Source organism: Helobdella robusta (genome assembly GCF_000326865.2).
Source record: "Helobdella robusta unplaced genomic scaffold HELROscaffold_3, whole genome shotgun sequence".
In the NCBI taxonomy this organism is placed as follows: domain Eukaryota; kingdom Metazoa; phylum Annelida; class Clitellata; order Rhynchobdellida; family Glossiphoniidae; genus Helobdella; species Helobdella robusta.
Window position 1 is genome coordinate 3,112,352 of NW_008704501.1, and position 18,942 is coordinate 3,131,293.

An 18,942-nucleotide genomic window follows, 5' to 3' on the forward strand; every position below is an offset into this window, starting at 1 on the left:
TAGGATTGATTATTGTAACTCGCTCTACTATGGTCTTCCTGACTCTATACTCTATCCTTTAAGTAAAGCTTTTAACTCTGCTGCTCGTCTAGTTGCTCGTGCCCCTTTCTTTTCTCATATATCTCCATATCTTGTTCTCTTGCACTGGCTACCTATAAAATATAGAATAATTTTTAAAATTTGCACGTTCATGTATAAGTCTCAATCTAAATTATTTCCTAAGTACTTATCAGATATATTAATTGAACCTAAACGCCCCGGTTTACGATCGTCTTCTTCTTCTCGCTTTTTCTTAACTCGTGTTAAACACTCTTTTGCCAAATCTGCTTTTGCTTTTTCTGGTCCTTTTCTCTGGAACTCTCTACCTACTTCTCTAACTATTTCTCCATCACTTGCGAAGTTCAGAGCGGATCTCAAGACCCATCTGTTTTCAAAATTCATTGAGGAGCGCTGTTGAACATCGCGGAAATAGCGCTTTATAAGCTAATTGATTGATTGATTGATTGAAATAAAATTGTAAAGCAAAAATTTTAAGTTAGAAATTTTTACCCGGAGTCGGAATAAAAAAATTTTAAATGAAGGATTCGGAGGCACCTCGCAATTGAGATTCAAGTTTATCGAGAGTTCATTTGACCTGAGTTTTATTGTTTGAGAGTGTTTATTATTCAAATTTTTGTTGAGCCATACAAATCGAAGCATGGCAACTTTTACATTAACAAGTAATGATAATAATAACTTTGGAGTGGAAAATGTTTTGAAATTTCCAACGTCTGCATCGTTCTGCAACGAAATGAACCACATTCACACTGATTGGATTCAGCTCACTCACTGAGAAACATTTTTAAATAATGGTACATAACATTGGTTAGATAGATTTTGAACAACATTTATTTTAGTTTTGTTGTGATTATTGGGTGAACTCCATTTTCAACTGATAAGGATAGTTTGTAACTTGTTCAGTATAAAATTTATATAAGCGCACGTTAATCGTAAACTGTACAGAGACGACATTTACAAGACGTCGCATTAAGTTAACGTTGTTTGCGTACGCTCCAAAGTTTTGTTTATGCCAAACCCATACTAGAAAATACAGGTTGTAATAATTTTTCAGTGCTGATATTTTGGCTGAAAAAATGGGAGATTTGAGAGTTAGTTTTTCGGAAATATATCATGAAATTCGAGAAAATGTTTCTTCTATTAACGGTTCGAGGTATGGATTTTCGTTCCTGTCATACATAAAACGTTGGATTCCTGATATACGGTTTTCGTGCAATGACGAATGCTCCAACATGTACGACATTGTGCTAAATTATTTATGGGAAATGATATATATCGATGAATGGAACAACGTCTGCTTGTCGTTATGTGGTTTATACGCCAATTACGTTAGTCTTAAATGTGTAAATGAACTGAGATATCACAATTCCAGAGACGGTCCTTTGAGTATTTGGGAATTGAAAAATTTAATGAAGCTGTGCGACTTGGGACTAATATTTGGCTGCCTACGGCGTGAAAGTGTGTTAGCTAAATTGGCAACAGATGTACATCAACATATTTCCATCTTCTACAACATTTCGCCACAAAATGAGGAACCACAATATATGAGGATCAGACCTACACAGAACAAATGTGTTCAGATATTGGACAGCCCAACTGAGGGGTATTTCAGGTTAGCGCCGTCTTCATTAGCATGTATTTCATTATTCAACGTCGAATGACGATACAATAGTATATACAAATAATACATACTTCTCATTAAGTTTTGATTAATTAAAAAAAATTTTATGTACTCTCAACCTCGAAGATTGTAAACATGTTATGCCGCAATTTAGTTAATTTTACCATTCCAATTTTTCCAACATGAATGAACCTCTGCAGGGAAACGGTAATGAAAGATGGAAATCCAGTTATAATAAAGAGTTGCATGCAAGACTGGCCTGCAATGAGCACGCGCAAGTGGAGTTTAAGATATCTGAAGAAAGTAGCTGGTTGGAGAACAGTGCCCGTGCAGCTGAATGAAACATACACTCATGATCCAAGGAAGAAACAATTCATGTCCATCAGCAAGTTCATCGATTGGTGGGTCATTTTGGAAAGTTTCTGCTTAGAAAGTTAAAATTAAAAATTATTTTAATTTTCAGTTTCATCAATAAAGAAAATAATAAGAAAGGATACATAACTCAACACCCACTGTTTGAACAAGTTGATAGACTCTGGCAGGATATACAGCTTCCAATCTACTGCAAATCTTGGGTGAAACCAAACTCAGACGTGAAAATCTTGACTTGGTTCGGACCGGCTAATTCAAGATCGCCACTACGCAGGGATGGGATTGATCTGCTCTTCTGTCAGGTCAGGTTTCGCAAATTTACATTTTTTTTGTATGGTTTGATTGGATGCAGAATTGAAATTATGTTAGACGATGAAATTTTTTAAATGTTTCCAGTTCATTTTTTGATTGATGAAATGAAAAGTTTTTATTATGAAGCTTGAATTTTAATTTTGTAGTTTTGATTAAATATATGTGACAATATCACACCTAAGCTAACGCTAGCAGTTGAATTTTTCAATTAAACAGGTAATTGGCCAGAAGCGCTTGAAACTTTACAGCCCTGAATTTTCAGATAAAATGCCACAAGAAAACGACTTTTCAAAGAAAAAAAAAGAACGATTGAAACCTTATGAGACATGCCCGAACTTTGATAAGATTCCATTCAAAACGGTACTGTTGGGCGAAGGTGACATGTTGTACATTCCAGCAATGTACTGGTTCACGGAGGAGTCACTGACCACCAGCTTCTCCGTCACCTTCCATCCATCAGATTAATTACATTTACGTTTGCTAACAATAGTTTGTTAAGTTGTACACAAACAAGCATTAAGGAATAAGTTATTAGTAAAAGATCATTTTATTTTCTCATTTTACCTCATGATTTATTTTATTACCTTGTATGGCTTAACTGTTTGGTACATTTTGAACTGAAGTTATAGCAACAGTGATATTAATACAGTAAACATGTTTAGAGCAGGCTGATGTTTTTTTAACAGTTGAGATTGATTGATTATTTTTTATTGAAATAGTATCTTTTTATGAATTCTGAATTAGGAATTATATAAGCTGTCTTATACAAATTACAAACATCTATTAACCTAATTAGCATTTAATTATGAAATATTTTGATTCAATGACTGATATAATGCTCCATACTTATAAACCATTCTCAACTTGTTAAAGTGTATTGTATAAGATGTATCACATATTTCAATATTCCTCTGTAGCGTAACTGCAAACAATAGTTGCAGTAAAATGAACGAATAAGCTTCTTCTCACTAACTGGACCTCTGAAATAATGAATCTCCATATTAAGATGTATTCTATCACACAACATGACATTGACATAACACGATACAAGACGTTACAACGCAACACAACGGAGTGTATGTAACATGCCAGCTATGATGAAGAGCATGAACCAGGATCTGCAACTCTTCCTCTGACTTAAGATAAGAAACGCTAGTCAGCAAAAAACGCTTCCGAATTAAAGCAGGAAAAAGGTGTGCAAATTAATAAATTAATTTAATAAAAAAATATGTGAAGTGGTGTCGAATCGAATTTTACAAACCAAACATGTTTCTCTAGAACACTCACGTCTGCGTACCATCACATTGGGAAAAGTATAAATACACGTACGCACACGCATATTCATGCATGCACACACACACCCACACACACATACACACACACACACATAAGCACACAAGACTACATTCACGATTCACCACTGACAATTATTATGCACACGTAAAGTATGGAGTTCACTTAATTTTAGTGCATACAAAAAAAAATGTACAGCTAGATGCGTACAACGTACGCGTAGAAACGCAAACTTGTAAAGCAACGAACAAAAAAGTGAGAAAGTGACATTGTAGGATTGCAGGTGTTGTCACATTTGGGACACGATCTGCTGCATGGTGATAGTGGTTAAATGATGACAAAATATAATATATTTTATGGACTCACTCACTCACTCACTCACTCACTCACTCACTCACTCACTCACTCACTCACTCACTCACTCACTCACTCACTCACACACACACTCAGTTTCTCAGTAAGACTAATTTATATAGCGCCCTGGACACGAACAAAGTATAGAAGAGAAGTACTGCAAAGGTGTTCTGTTGCCGATGAATAGGTAAATATGACGTGCATTTGAAAGAAAGACGGGGTGGTGTGGCGATGCAGTAATTTTAATTTACTATTCGCGAGTTATCTTCAATAATTCAGTAAAAATAAATTTAACGAGAAAATTAAGACGATTGTGTTGCTGGTGGTGACCGACGATGACGATGAACATGACGACGACAGCGGTTATGATGACGAAGCTGTTATTCAAATATGTTGAATGAGAGATAGTTAGTGGGGATGTTAGTGAGTTTTGGATGGAAGAATGATTTGGAGAATTTATCCATTCATTCGTTCGTTCATCCACTCGTTCGTTCGTTCATCCACTCGTTCGTTCGTTGTTCATTTGCTTCATCATTCATCGCCAGGTTAATGCGTGAACATTCATTGAATCATTTGGTGAATGATATTTTTAGACGGACGGTCTGTGGAATATTTTATGAGTGCGTCTGTAAATTATTTCTTGAAATAATTTTGCTGGCGGGAAGAGAAAGGGCAGGTTGGCAGGTTGGCTGGTGGTGAAGAATGGATCGTAATCAGGGTCAGCCACCAAATGTCAATTCCAAAGTTTTGATTTGTGTATGTTTGTGCGCTTGTATGTTTGAGAGTGTATGTTTGAACGTGTATGTGTGTTCGTGTATGTGTGTGCGTGTATGTGTGTTCGTGTATGTAATTGAAGGCCCGTGCCTGTATGTTTGTGGTTTTGTTTGTTTTTATTCATGTGCATGCGTCTTTGTGATGCTCTCTTTTCGTTTTTGATTGATAGAATTTTCACAATTATTGAAATTTTTCAGCAAAATGAATGGAATGGCTAGGGGGTGTGGGGAGAGCGATGTGGATTATAAATGAAATGAGGAGTTTGTAGAAGATGACGATGAGGATGGTGGTAGGGGTGATGATGATAATGACGGTGATGCTGATGATGATGGTGATGCTGATGATGATGGTGGTGGTAGTGATGCTGATGACGAGTGTATGATGTTGACATTTGAACATCGCAACACGTCTAAATGACTTGTAAACAAAAAACTGACAGAAAAATAATTCGGAATGTTTTCATAAATGTTTGAAGCTTTGAAGTTTCACAGGAAAGTAGTTACTGTGTGTATGTGTGCGTGTGTGCGTGTGTGCGTGTGCGTGTGGGTATGTGTAAGTTTGTTTGCGTGTATGCATGTACATGTGTTTAAATTTGTTGGTGTGTGTCTGCATTGCGTGCCTGTGTGTGTATTGCATATGCTGTATAGTTTGTTTATGTTGTAATAATGTTTATATAAAATGTTTATGTATCCGTTACCTGCAAGTGTGATTATCATCTTCCACTTGTAGCTGGCTGTTGGTGTTAGTGATGAGTTTCTTATCGAACTGAGTGCTACGGATCGAACTAAGATCTAAGATGTGTGTAGTTGATTGGAGAATGATGAATGAATGAATGAATGGCAGAATGATGAATGAATGAATGAATAGCAGAATGATGAATGAATGCACGATTGTTAAATGAACGGTGGATGAATGATCGAGTGATTAGTAATTTATAATAGCTTTTGATTGATTAAATGATTGATAAATGCAGAGAAAATGGAATGCAAAGAAAGAACAAGAATGCAGCAGGTAACGAAAAATGCTTTCATTTCGACCGTACCCTCTCATATGAAATGTCACGAAACATTTTTCCATTTGAAGATGCCATGGAAAACAATCCATTGAAATTTAATTTTAAATTGTTTTTGATAAAAAAAAACTGCTCTGTTGTTAACATTTACAACGCTTTTCATTGCATTCCTAATGTGCGTAATGCAGTGCACGATGCAGAGAAATTTGCAGTTTAGGTGCGATCCAATTGATCCAATTATTACGGACAATAATTAATGGATGGATGGATGGATGGATGGATGGATGGATGGATGGATGGATGGATGGATGGATGGATAATGGATGGATGGATGGGTAGATGGACAGATAATGAATGGATGGCTGAATAGATAAATGGATGAAACATCGATCAACCAGCCAATGATATGCAGCTTAAAACAAAATTAAATGAATCAAGAAGAGAATGATTAAACTCCAACAACTTCAACACCACCATCATCATCATTCTCATTCTCATCATCATTCTTATTTTCATCATCATCATTATCAGCAGTAGTAGCAGCAGCAACAACAACAACAACGACAACAACAGAATCAACAAAAACAGCATTACTAACAAACCAACAACATAAACGTTAACAACACATGGTTACTAATACAGTATTGCCAACATAATAACAAGCCATCCGATCAACATTATCTTCTAACAACAACATCAACAACAACATCATCGCAAATGAATCTGTCATCAACAACAACATTACGAACACCAAAGATAATAAAATCAACAATTGCATCTTCAATATCAACAACAACAAAACAACAACAACACTCACACACACACACACACAAACACACTAAAATCACACACATACACACACAAACACACATACATACACAGACACACAGAACGAAAGACACCTCTGATAAGGTATTCCATGCATACGACATTCCTCCTCACTTCATGTTGAAAGATGTTTGTGACCTCAAACTGCACGGTGTGGAATGAATTCAATTTGAAATAATTGATGGACCGATTCGGTGCTGAACCATCAGTTGCGTTGACACACACGCATACATTTTTTCACACATACACCAAACCACACGCACACAATAAACTAAATACCCTCCACGTACGCAACTACTTAGTCAAACACATGCACGTACGTATATATCTTTTAACTGAGACAGACTATTTTCGGCGTTTTACATATTATTTTAATATAATCGCAGATAAAAAATACATACCAAACACACAACACACACATAACATATACATAACACACATACAACGCACAACACACAACACACACAAAACAAGACCATACTTGTAGCGTGATTGTTTGAATGTAATTGGATGATAGAGTGTTGTGCTGGGTGGGGATCGAAACAACATGTGTGTGGCATAATCAGATCAATTTTCTCTGACACAAACACCTTATCCGATATGCAAATTAAAAATAATTGTCGATGGAATTTAAGTGCTCAGTGTAGTAGTTGTATGTGTTTGTTTCGTGTAACGAATGCTAGGCACCGGGCTTGCTTGTTCGTTTGTTTGTTCGTTTGTTTGTGTATGTGTGTATGTACCTGCCTATGTTTCTGCAAAATACGAGTGTGTGTGAGAATCTCAGGTAAATGGTTTGCGTTGTTGTTGCTTCAAAAATTATTATATCATTCATTATATGTACTTGTACAGTTTATATGGCGTTGTATTCAAGTCTTCACGGACGCTTTCAACTTTTCGAACCACAAAGACTGAACTTTCCACACCAACAACACGGCGTTCGTACACAACTATCCAGACCACACAACGTACAAAGCAGACAGACACATGTATGTATACACGCGCTATCACTGCGTCACGCACGTGTGGCGAATCGTAGTCTTCTTAAATCAAATTTTCATCGTGCACTAACCGCAAATAAGCCGAAGTTATCACGCTGTCTGAGACTTACTTTAGAAACTTGCAAACGAATCGATGTGTAGTTTTTTTTTAATTTGTTGATGTGTGTTTGTTGAAGGGGCTACGATTAAGGTAGGATGCATTGATGCATTGATGCATGCAGGTCTGTTGAATAATTCGTTGAATGCATGCATGCATGCATGTGTTTGTATGCGTTTGCTGGAATGGAAGAAGGAGATAATGATGAGGAGGAAGAAAATAAAGAAGAAGATGATGATGATGAAAGAATAAGGGGGACGAAGATGATTTTCTAGAGAAAGAAAATGATAAAAAATGGAAAGTGGTGATAAAAGAAGGACGACGGAAGAGGAAGAAAAAAAAAAGGATGGGGATTTGATGTTGAGGATGCAGAAGAGATGGAATGATCAGACGGTCCTTGCAATCTTCGCCTCTTATCTCAGGAGTCATCCATCTTGCCTGCTTCAACGAACAATACATCTTCCTTATACAAATAGCGCACCGCCCCGCCATCCTACCGTTTCATCGACCTAAATTTATAAAATAAAAAAACTCATTCCCATCATTTGAGTTCAGTTTAATTTTCGTTTAATTCTTGTTTAATTCTTGTTTATTTATGTTTTTTGAAAAATTTTAAATTTTAACAATTGTGAGACGACGATGAATTTGTTTATATGGGTTTATTTGTGCTTAGGTGATTGATAAATGTTATTTAAGGAATTTGAAAATTGAACGAGCAAATGATATCAAGTGAATACTTTCAAAAAGAAATAATCACAGCAAAGTTCATCGTGGCTGGTCATTTATGTCAGATGTCATGGTCTTGCAGTATCTGTGGAGTGAAAGATGTTTTGATCATTATTTTATTTTCCATGCTTACTAATTTTCCGTTACAACTCCGTTATCATTTTATAATTACCGTCTCGCATGTTGTAACGGCTCCGGCATCTGTTTGATTCTAACTTCTTGAAGAATAATCAAAACGTACACACACATATGTTACATGTACGCACATGTGTTATCGCTGTTGCTTGATGTATGCGTGTGTGCATACATTTGTATTTAATGTAGTCAATATTGATTGGAATATGCATCAATGCAATAAATATCCATAAATCTCATCCGGAGGGCATTTATTCTAAAATGAAAGAACGAAAAATTAAACAAACAAGTGAAAAATGGTTTTAGCAGATTTTATAAAATTTCCGCATTGTCAAGTTTTGTAACATTTCCAAGAAATGCGTTTTAAACATGGAATCATGCATGTAGACACGTACACACACACACACACACACACACAGACGCGCACACACGCACGCACACACAGACACACACATGTACAAATGGCCATCGATGAAGGAATCAATGAAGAAAGGATTGTTTGCTTGTAAAAGATACAGCGGTCCTGCACATAAATCATGTTTCATCGTTTGTTGCGCAACACGCATGCACCTAGCAGAGACACACGCGCGTGTACGTAGGAGGACTATTGAGAGGAACATTACAAAACTCTTCTTAAAAATAAGAGATAAGGAGAAATAAAAAATATAAATTGGAGATGAAGAGGAAGAGAGAGAAGATGTGTACATACATTGCATACGAACTGACTGACAACCACGAACATGTAATGGTAGTTTGAAATAAAGGACAGTTTGCTAGGAGTGCACATGCAACAATATGCAGCACATCAACAACATGTACGACAAGTTTATAATGTACAAACAACAACAGCATACACAAAGCAACACACATGTACACAACAACATAAAGACAACCACGCACATGCAACAACATACAAATAACAACAACATAACATACAAACAACAAGACACATGAAACAACAACAGCATACACAAAACAACATACATGCACACAACAACACACATGCAACAACAACACACAAGCAACAACAATATACAAACAGCAAGACACATGGAACAACTACAGCATACATCAACAACATTTCGTACAAACTAACTTTAAAGTTTCATGTATGAGCATTCACATAAACGGATCAGTTTTTGACAGGGCTATCGCGTTATAAAGACAAAAATTTAATCAGGTCTTTAATAATAATTTTATCAAGTTTTTGAAAATAAAATCTTAAAAAATCTATCTTATAACTACTAAAAACGAAACCCATTTTCGTGGTTTCCCTAATGTTCAATCGTGTATGTGTGTCATACGTGTGTTGCGGCTGATGATGGCGAAACATTTTTTAATATTTTTTGTTCAAATATTTTTAAAATTTCAAACAGAGTCGTGAAAAATGAATTAAAATCTTAGCGATAAAATGAACAGAACACGCATGGAATGAAAATATTTTTAAAAAGATAAAATATTTAATTTCTTTGGAGTTATTTTTTTTACAGAAATTATTTAAAAATTGAATTGAGTTAAAAATTAATCAAACGTTCTCAACGCTATAAGGGGGGACGTCTGCTTTTTGTAAGTGTGAGTGGATGGATGTGCTGATGATCGTTGCTGAATGCTACTACTGCTGCTACTACTGCTACCACCACCACCACTACTACTACTACTACCACCACCACCATCACTACTACTACTACTACTACTACTACTACTACTACTACTACTACCACCACTACTACTACTACTACTACCACCACTACTACTACTACTCAGAATAATAATAATAATAATATTTAAAAGCGTTAGTTATTATGAACAACAACAACAACAATAATATTAATAATAATATTTCTACTACGATGATGATGTTGATAACGTGATTAAAGATTAATCGTCGTTGGTAGTGAAGAAGAAGATGATGGTGATAATGATGATGATGATGAAAATTTGCGGAAAAAATGGATCTATAAAAATGAACGTGTCACCCAATGTGTTCAGCGTCAGTTTTTTTAATGCATTTATGATCATAGCCATTATAATTATTATTATTTTTATTATTATCATTATTATTCTTAACAGATGACGACTAATGGAGTGATGATGACGACGACGATGATGACGATAATAGGAGAAAGAAGATGATATAGCAAAATGATAAATAATAATGATGATGACGTCAAATGTTTACGATTAATTAAACGTGGCAATGATGAATGGTTTGTACAGTAAATAAGATGATGACGATGATGATGATGATGACGATGATGATGATGATGATGATGACGATGATGATGATGATGATGACGATGATGATGATGATGACGATGATGATGATGATGATGACGATGATGATGATGATGACGATGATGATGATGATGATGATGACGATGATGATGATGATGATGATGACGATGATGATGATGACAGTTTCCTTCATCATCAGAATCAGCACCATCAACATGAGCAAGAGCAGAACTAATCAAATTGAAATATTAAACAGGCATTGTCCTTATCTCTTTCCAAAGCAATTAAAACACGCTCTATCTGCATGTATGTTTATTCATATCAATATATTTATATCTATATGGAAATAAGCATTCACACACACAAACAAACAAACAAACACACACACACACACACAAACTACCCACACACATAATCAAACAAAATTTATTTAATAAATTTTAAGCGGATGAACAAACAAATTGAGCGGTGACAACGTTCAACCATTTATTTTGTTTATAAAGTTGGAAATCAAGTACGTTGAATGAATGAACGAATGAACGAATGAACGAATGAACAAATGAACGAATGAACGAATGAACGAATGAACGAATGAACGAATGAATGAATGAATGAATGAATGAATGAATGAATGAATGAATGAATGAATGAATGAATGAATGAATGAATGAATGAATGAATGAATGAATGAATGAATGAATGAATGAATGAATGAATGAATGAATGTTAACAAGTTAATTCATTAATGATTGAAAGATAGATTGATTAATAAAGTGAACAAACGAATGAATAACTAAAACGCGAAGATGTATTTTATAAATATCTAATTCAGGTTTCTGTTCGATGTTTTCAATGGCTGATATTATTTTTATCCTATTATTTTTTTTAAACCAGCAAACCCTCACCTATGTATTACAACAGGGGGTGAGCAAACTACGGCCCGTGGACAGACTCGCGAGGCCTTGTTCGCCAAAAAAGATCGTCAGGTAGACACTATGACCAAAAAAGGAAGCCACAAATCTTAAAAAACTTTTTTCCCGGGTCGAAAACGATTGCTTTTAAGTACATATGCGGCTCTTCAAAGATAAAATAGTTCTCAATGCGGCCCTCACAGCAAAAAGTTTACCCACCCCTGCATTATAACCAAATCAATCGATGTCTCGAAATGTAAAAAGATTTTTTTAATAGCAATTAAAAACCGTTCCAGATGACATATTGTCTCATTCTTTGATAGTTGCCAAGCAAAATTTATATTTAAAAAATGATGACTTTTTGACGAAGTTCTGCAAAATGTTTTCATATTAAGCAAATACAAAAAGGACTTTTATTCATAAAACTTCTTTGAACATTTTTAAAGTGTATTAGAATTGATTAATAGATAAAAATACAAAAAACTAAATGTTGATTAAACATACTTTCATGCAAATACACACAGGCATATATACAGATACACACAAACAGACACACAAACACAAAGACAGACAGACAGACAGACGAATAGTGTTTCATAACGTAGAATTATCTCACAAGGTTGTTTGTTCCCACCAAAGTTATTTTAATTTAATTGTCGGCCTTTTAAAAGATAAAAGTAGTGACGAATTAAAATATTTAGTAGGGAGTACATTTTTGTTGTTTCTTCCCGTCTGCGGCCAAATTTTTACATTCAGTTACTCTACCGGAAAAACTTTATCTGTCCTTTTCAAATTTGTCCTCACCTCATGAATACAACACGCAGGTAACCAGACTGACAAATCTAACGTTTAACGATTTAATGGCTTCTAAAGAATGCCCAATTACACATGTTACTTGGACTATGATACACAGTAGTAGTAGTAGTAGTAGTAGTAGTAGTAGTAGTAGTAGTAGTAGTAGTAGTAGTAGTAGTAGTAGTAGTAGTAGTAGTAGAAGAAGAAGATGAAGAAGAAGATGAAAGAATGCGGCTTGATGTCGATTCATCATAAGGATCCTTCAAACAGAACACAACATTTAAATCATTCACACAACACACCATTGAATTCTTTGCAACACAACACACGCAGACACACACGCACGCTTAACAACGCACACACACACAAACAAACACACAAACACACCGACACACGTGTAATGGAAATGCATATTTTTTCTATAATTAAAAGTTTTTTAAACATAATTATTAATGATTTAAATCTCAAATTATATTAAGTCATACAAAATTAGAAGGAAGCATGTATACAGAAATCAAATGCTCGTTCTACAATATGAAATATTTGTACATGAGCGAACGTAACGTGTTTTTGTTCGTTCACTTGTTTGCTGGTTCATTCTTTTTTTTTGAACAATTTATTTCAGAAGCGAAAGGGCACACAAATCAAAATGGCACTCCAAGACAGCAAAAATTATGGCCAAAATTGTGTAACTTTAAAATGACAACAAGCCTGAATGAGTTATTTAATACACTCGCAAACTGCAAATAACATTAGAAGTAGCCGCAAACACAGACAACAAACTGAAAAAATACACACAGAATATTACAGACAAAATTAAAAATTCTGAAGAAAAGAACATAATGTTGCTTCAATGTTTCGCTCCATAATTTTAACAATTTCATGCATTTTCCTTGCTAGCAACATCCCTAATTTTAAATAAATGATGAAAATTTGCTCTTGAAGAATGATTGCTGCTCGTCACAGGAATTAAATAAATGAAGCTGTCTGTACATATCGTTGAACAAATAACTTCCTTGCAAAACGCATATTTCTAATTATTTCAAGATCTTAAAAATTATAAAATATCCATTAGCCCATTTGGTTGTTCATTTGTTAATTTGTTTGTTCATTTATTTATTTGTTCATTTATTTGTTTGTTCATTCATTTGTTTGTTCATTTATTTGTTTGTTCATTTTGTTTGTTTTGTTGTTTGTTTGTTAGTTCGTTCGTTTGATCATTCGTTTTTGTTTGTCAATTTGTTTAACAGTTCGATTACATATCTATTTCTTTATTTCTGCATCTGGCAAGAGTATTTCTTCTATATGAATTTATTTATTTAGGTTGATTAGCAAATATTTGTTCATCTATGACAAACCCATACTAATAAAAGGCTATTTGGCAACGTGATTAACGTTTCAGCTGACTAAAAGTGCATCGAAGGCAACCACATCATCACCACACCATCACTAGAAAAAATCATCAACAACAACAACAACAATAGCAACAACAACAGCGGCAACAACAACAACAACAGCAGCAACAACAACAACAACAACAGCAACAACAACAGCGGCAACAACAACAACAACAACAGCAGCAACAACAAAAACAGCGGCAACAACAACAACAACAAAAACAGCAGCAACAATAGCAACAACAACAACAACAACTGTTGCCTAATAACATCAACGAATTGCGTTAAATTTTGTTCAAACATAATGCAAACGAATTTTTTAAATCGAGTATACAATGAAGATGATGATGAAGAAAAAGAAGAAGAAGATGGTAATAAGGATGATGAAGATGATGATGAAGGTTGTGAAAAAGGAGAAGAAGAATTTGATGAGAATTAATAATGTAGTTCGCCCATTAACGATGAAGCAGCAGAATTTTTCCAACGATTAAATGTCCAACGCTGGCTGATCCAACAAACCAAGATGAATGATTTATTGTCCATACTATCTTTATTATCGTCACCATCATCACATCATCATCATCGTCACCATCATTGTCGTCGTCGTCATCCTTATGCACGCACACACACACACACGCACATACATAAACATACACTACATATACATACAAATACAAACAAATACAAACACATATACATACGCACAGACTCGTGATTATTTTTCAACCTTTCGTTTCTTACGTACGTATTTTTTTTGTCTACAATAAATCCATTGCACACATCCGTACAAATACAAATACGAATGCAAATACAAATATTAATACAAACACGAATACGAGAAGGAATACAAAACCAATTGAGGTAAGAACACACATACATGAATATGAACGCACACAAGTTCTAATACAATGGTGCACAATAATCACCGATCATATTTATTGACACGTGCAAGGACATGTTGTATGTGTGTGTGTGTATGTGTGTGCACTGTGCATGTGTGTGTACGTATTTGTGTATGTGTGAGGCGTGACACACAGACACAAATACGTATACACGTATTTGTGCTGTGCACGTCTGTTAGCGTGTTTATTTGTGTCTTTTACTATATTCGCGCGCATATATGTTTGTATAGGCGCCAGTGCATTTGATTGTTCATTTGTGTGAAGTGTGCACGTTAGTTAGTTTATTTTTAGGCGCGTGTGTTAGTGCACTTGTGTTCGTGTTCATCAAAATTTGAGTGCATATGTTTTTGTGGACGCACACGCCCTTGAATGGTGCACTCCCTCCCCAGTGAAGTCAAAATGACGGCCTCCCCATGCCAGGATGTTTGCACTGGAAGAACATCGTCTGGAATGGGTGCCTGTGTGTGGGTGTGTGCTTGCTTGTCTGCGTATGTGTGTGTGTGTGTGTGTGTGTGTGTGAATGTGTTCTTTCGTATGAGCGTGCCGCTTATTGGTTATTAAATGATATAAGTGATATATTTGATGTTGGTGTTGTTGATGAATGATGTTGGTTTTGTTGTTTTTCATGGGAGCGTGTTGGTTGTTCTTGAAGCTTTTGTGTTCGTAGTTGACGTTTTTGCTTTTTTCACTGTCATCAAATACACACACACACACCCGCATACATTCATACATATATCGTGCACACATCATGCATATCCTTTCAATAAATTTTGCATGCAGAGCAGCGCATGAATTTTTTTTGTTTGAAGAAATTTATTCCAAATAAAAATTTCATTTATTTTGCCCAGATGAACCTTGGGATGAACATTGGGATGAACATTTAGATGAACATTCGGATAACCATTTTGATGAACAATCGGATGAACATTCTGATGAACATTTGGCTAAAGTTGTCAAACAATTTGAAATGATTCGTTGCGACGTCTGCAAGTGAAATATGCAAATGTGTACCTTCTACGTGGCAGTCGACGGTTTCGTTTGTTTTGTTTTTTTTCATATCTGCATACCAACTCAAGGGGGATTAAACGTAGAAATGAAAAAATTAAAAGTTGTTGTTGTGAAAATTAATGGTGAAACATCTAAAAATAAATGAATATATAGATGGATTGATAGTCAGATAGAAAAAAATTAGAGAAAGGGGTAGAGAGAGAGAGAGAGAGAGAGAGAGAGATAAATTATACAGATAGAGAGAGAAAGTAGGTAGGTAGGTAGGTGGGTAGGTAGGTAGGTAGGTAGGTAGGTAGGTAGGTAGGTAGATAGGTAGGTAGGTAGGTGGGTAGGTAGGTAGGTGGGTCAGGCAGACAGGCAGGCAGGCAGGTAGGAACAATTGAGGAACATCGACATGACTGTTTGGTCGTAAGATGTCGCTGACACGCTCAAGTCCACTTGAATGCTATTAAGATTAATTGCAACATGCAACTCGCTGTTTTTATTCATTCATTCATTCATTCGTTCGTTCGTTCGGTCATACGTTCATAAAAAACTATTTGACAAAAATTAATGATGTTAATGATTCATCGAACGATTAAATTACATGAAAATTTAACAGCTGGCTGACTTGTTTGTCTTAGAAATGAAACTTCGAAATTAAAGTTTTAAAAACAGCAACAAACTGCAATGCACTTCTTTCAAGTGCCCGCAAACACGTCCATCCCATCTTGCTCAGAAATAATGCATCCATTCTATGGGCTGTCCTTAATATTTTATGCTCGTTATTTCAATTCTTTGTCTTAATTAATAAATGTAACAACACGCACACACAGTTTGCAAAACCAGCTCGTGCAACTAAATTATACAAACTACACCACAAACCCTGCTCACACAACAACAACATCACCAACAACATCAACAAAAACATCAACATCATCAACAACAACATCAACATCATCAACAACAACATCAACATCATCAACAACAACATCAACATCATCAACAACAACATCAACATCATCAACAACAACATCAACATCATCAACAACATCAACAAAAACAAAAACATCAACATCATCAACTACATCAACATCATCAACAACATCACATCATCAACAACATCAACAACATACAGCCAAAAAATTCAAAGAAACAAATGGCGACGACGAAAAGATGAAATGAGAAAAAACTCCGCAAACAAAACAACGTGATCATTGGGAGATGGAAGTTTGCAAGAAACGCACGGTGGCCGGTGTAGGGAGAGTCAGGGAGAGTCCATGACCCCCCCAGTTATCAACACCCAGCAACCATCTCGTTGTAATGTTTTTTAAAATCTAGCCAACACATATTGTTTTAATCACTCGTTCATACATAAAAACCCAGTTTAAATAGAAAAACGACAAAAAATTGTAGGACGAATTGGAAAGAAGGTCGCCAACTAATATGAGGTTCCTCACAAAAAGTTCCACTTCATGTTTTCTGTCAAATTTTGGATAGCTCACTCACATACACATACACACGTTCATCTGAACACACACATACACACAAACAAACAAAACACACACACACCTAAACACACACTTTCATACTTGTTGCTCGCACGACACGAAGCATACACTGATTGACACAGCATGGAAAGGTTAGTTGTATCTCTTTGAGATTTAATCGGTGAAAACACTTCAGTAAACATTCACATGCAAACGAGAAAACAAACATTCGCATGCAAACAATTAACAAACACACAAACACCTACATGGAGGTCAAACCAACAAACATACAAACAACAAAAAACAACTATCTCAAAAAACAATACACAGATGATGGCACAAAACAGCCATACACAATCATTTAATCTCTGCACTTACACATACAAACAAACAAACAAACAAATGAATACTTACAGACAAACAAACATCTCATCTTGTACATCTCATCCTCTTATGTTTGCACATGCTTACCTGGCTCCTACCTTGTTATACCGCTGTGTGTAATGCGACCTCACCTGTTGTATGCGCCCTTGTGCACGTGTGTGTTTGCATCATTGTATGTGTATGTGTGTGTTTGTGTCACTGTTTGTGTATGGATGTGTTTGTGTCAATGTGTGTATCTGTGTTTGTATCTGTGTGTGTGTGTGTGTGTGTTAAGAAAACTGCGCAGACATCTTTCTGTGTGTGTGTGTCTTTGCATGTGTGTGCGTGTGCGTGTGTGTGTGTGTATGCATTCGTTACGTGCACCTTTAGAGAGAGAGTAGCAATGGTTAATTATGAAATCTGTTGAACATGCATGTGGAAGGTAATTATTTCTACGCGATGATGGATGGAAGGATTAAAAGAACGAATGAATGGATGAACGAACTGACGAACGATCGAACAAACGAACGAACGAACGAACGAACGAACGAACGAACGAATGAATGAATGATAAAAGATTTTAGAATAAAAAAAATTATAGCCAATTAAAATGACAGAATGACACAATGATGAATAAGCAAATAATTGAAGAATTAAACACCCAACACAATACAATAATTAACATGTAAATGAAGGAATGCGTGAAAAACTATATGTTGAACAAACGAACAAATGAATGAATGAATAAATGAATGAATGGGTGAATGAATGAACGAAAGAACGAGTGAATGAATGAATGAACGAATGAATAAATTTGTTGAAAATTGTGAAAGAATAAATTGATGCATTACAGATGCATTGTGTACTTGGTTCTAAATGGTTGCAGAGGTCATATAAACAATCAAGCATCACGTAGAAATAATTATTTTATTTGATGTATCGAAAGCAACAAAACAAGAAAAATAACAAAATGAATTTTAACTATAAATAATTAAAATGAAAAAAATGAATAAATGAATGAACTGATTGACAGATGAACAGACAGCAGAAACAACAACCAGGTCTCCATAGAAAACATACCAAATCCAGCCCGGTTCTGCTCACATTTTGTTGTTAACAGCTGCTGCTGCTGCTGCTGCTGGTGGTGGTGGTTATGGCGGTGGTGGTGGTAGTGGTAGGAAAAATAATTGCTGACAAAGTGTAAAAGATTGAATGGAAAATAATTTATTGAAGATCGAACAAACCGCGTGTTGTTCTCAAAAGTTGAAGGTGGTGGATGGATG

The 18,942-nt window shown here is 35.4% G+C and overlaps 3 protein-coding genes across 3 annotated transcripts in view; 2 read left to right on the forward strand and 1 right to left on the reverse strand.

Moving 5' to 3' along the window:
- Positions 1 to 801, reverse strand: part of HELRODRAFT_161297 (hypothetical protein) — a gene marked incomplete at both ends in the record, with an annotated part of 1,136 nt that extends 335 nt beyond the window's left edge. Inside the window, 3 exons of the mRNA XM_009021230.1 lie at positions 249 to 450; positions 550 to 634; positions 737 to 801. Coding sequence (XP_009019478.1) covers positions 249 to 450; positions 550 to 634; positions 737 to 801 — 352 coding nt within the window. The remainder of the gene's footprint in view (positions 1 to 248; positions 451 to 549; positions 635 to 736) is intronic.
- Positions 802 to 1,081: 280 nt separating this feature from the next.
- Positions 1,082 to 3,234, forward strand: HELRODRAFT_188565 (hypothetical protein). Its single transcript, XM_009021231.1, has 4 exons — positions 1,082 to 1,669; positions 1,879 to 2,079; positions 2,142 to 2,352; positions 2,579 to 3,234. The coding sequence occupies exons 1-4, from the start codon at positions 1,134 to 1,136 to the stop codon at positions 2,825 to 2,827; spliced, it is 1,197 nt and encodes a 398-aa protein (XP_009019479.1). The 5' UTR covers positions 1,082 to 1,133; the 3' UTR covers positions 2,828 to 3,234.
- A 4,778-nt stretch (positions 3,235 to 8,012) lies between these two features.
- Positions 8,013 to 9,239, forward strand: HELRODRAFT_161299 (hypothetical protein; the record flags this gene model as incomplete). The annotated part of the gene is made up of 2 exons (XM_009021232.1): positions 8,013 to 8,142; positions 9,025 to 9,239. 2 exons carry the CDS (start codon positions 8,013 to 8,015, stop codon positions 9,237 to 9,239), a joined length of 345 nt encoding a protein of 114 aa, XP_009019480.1.
- Between the last annotated feature and the right edge of the window lie 9,703 nt (positions 9,240 to 18,942).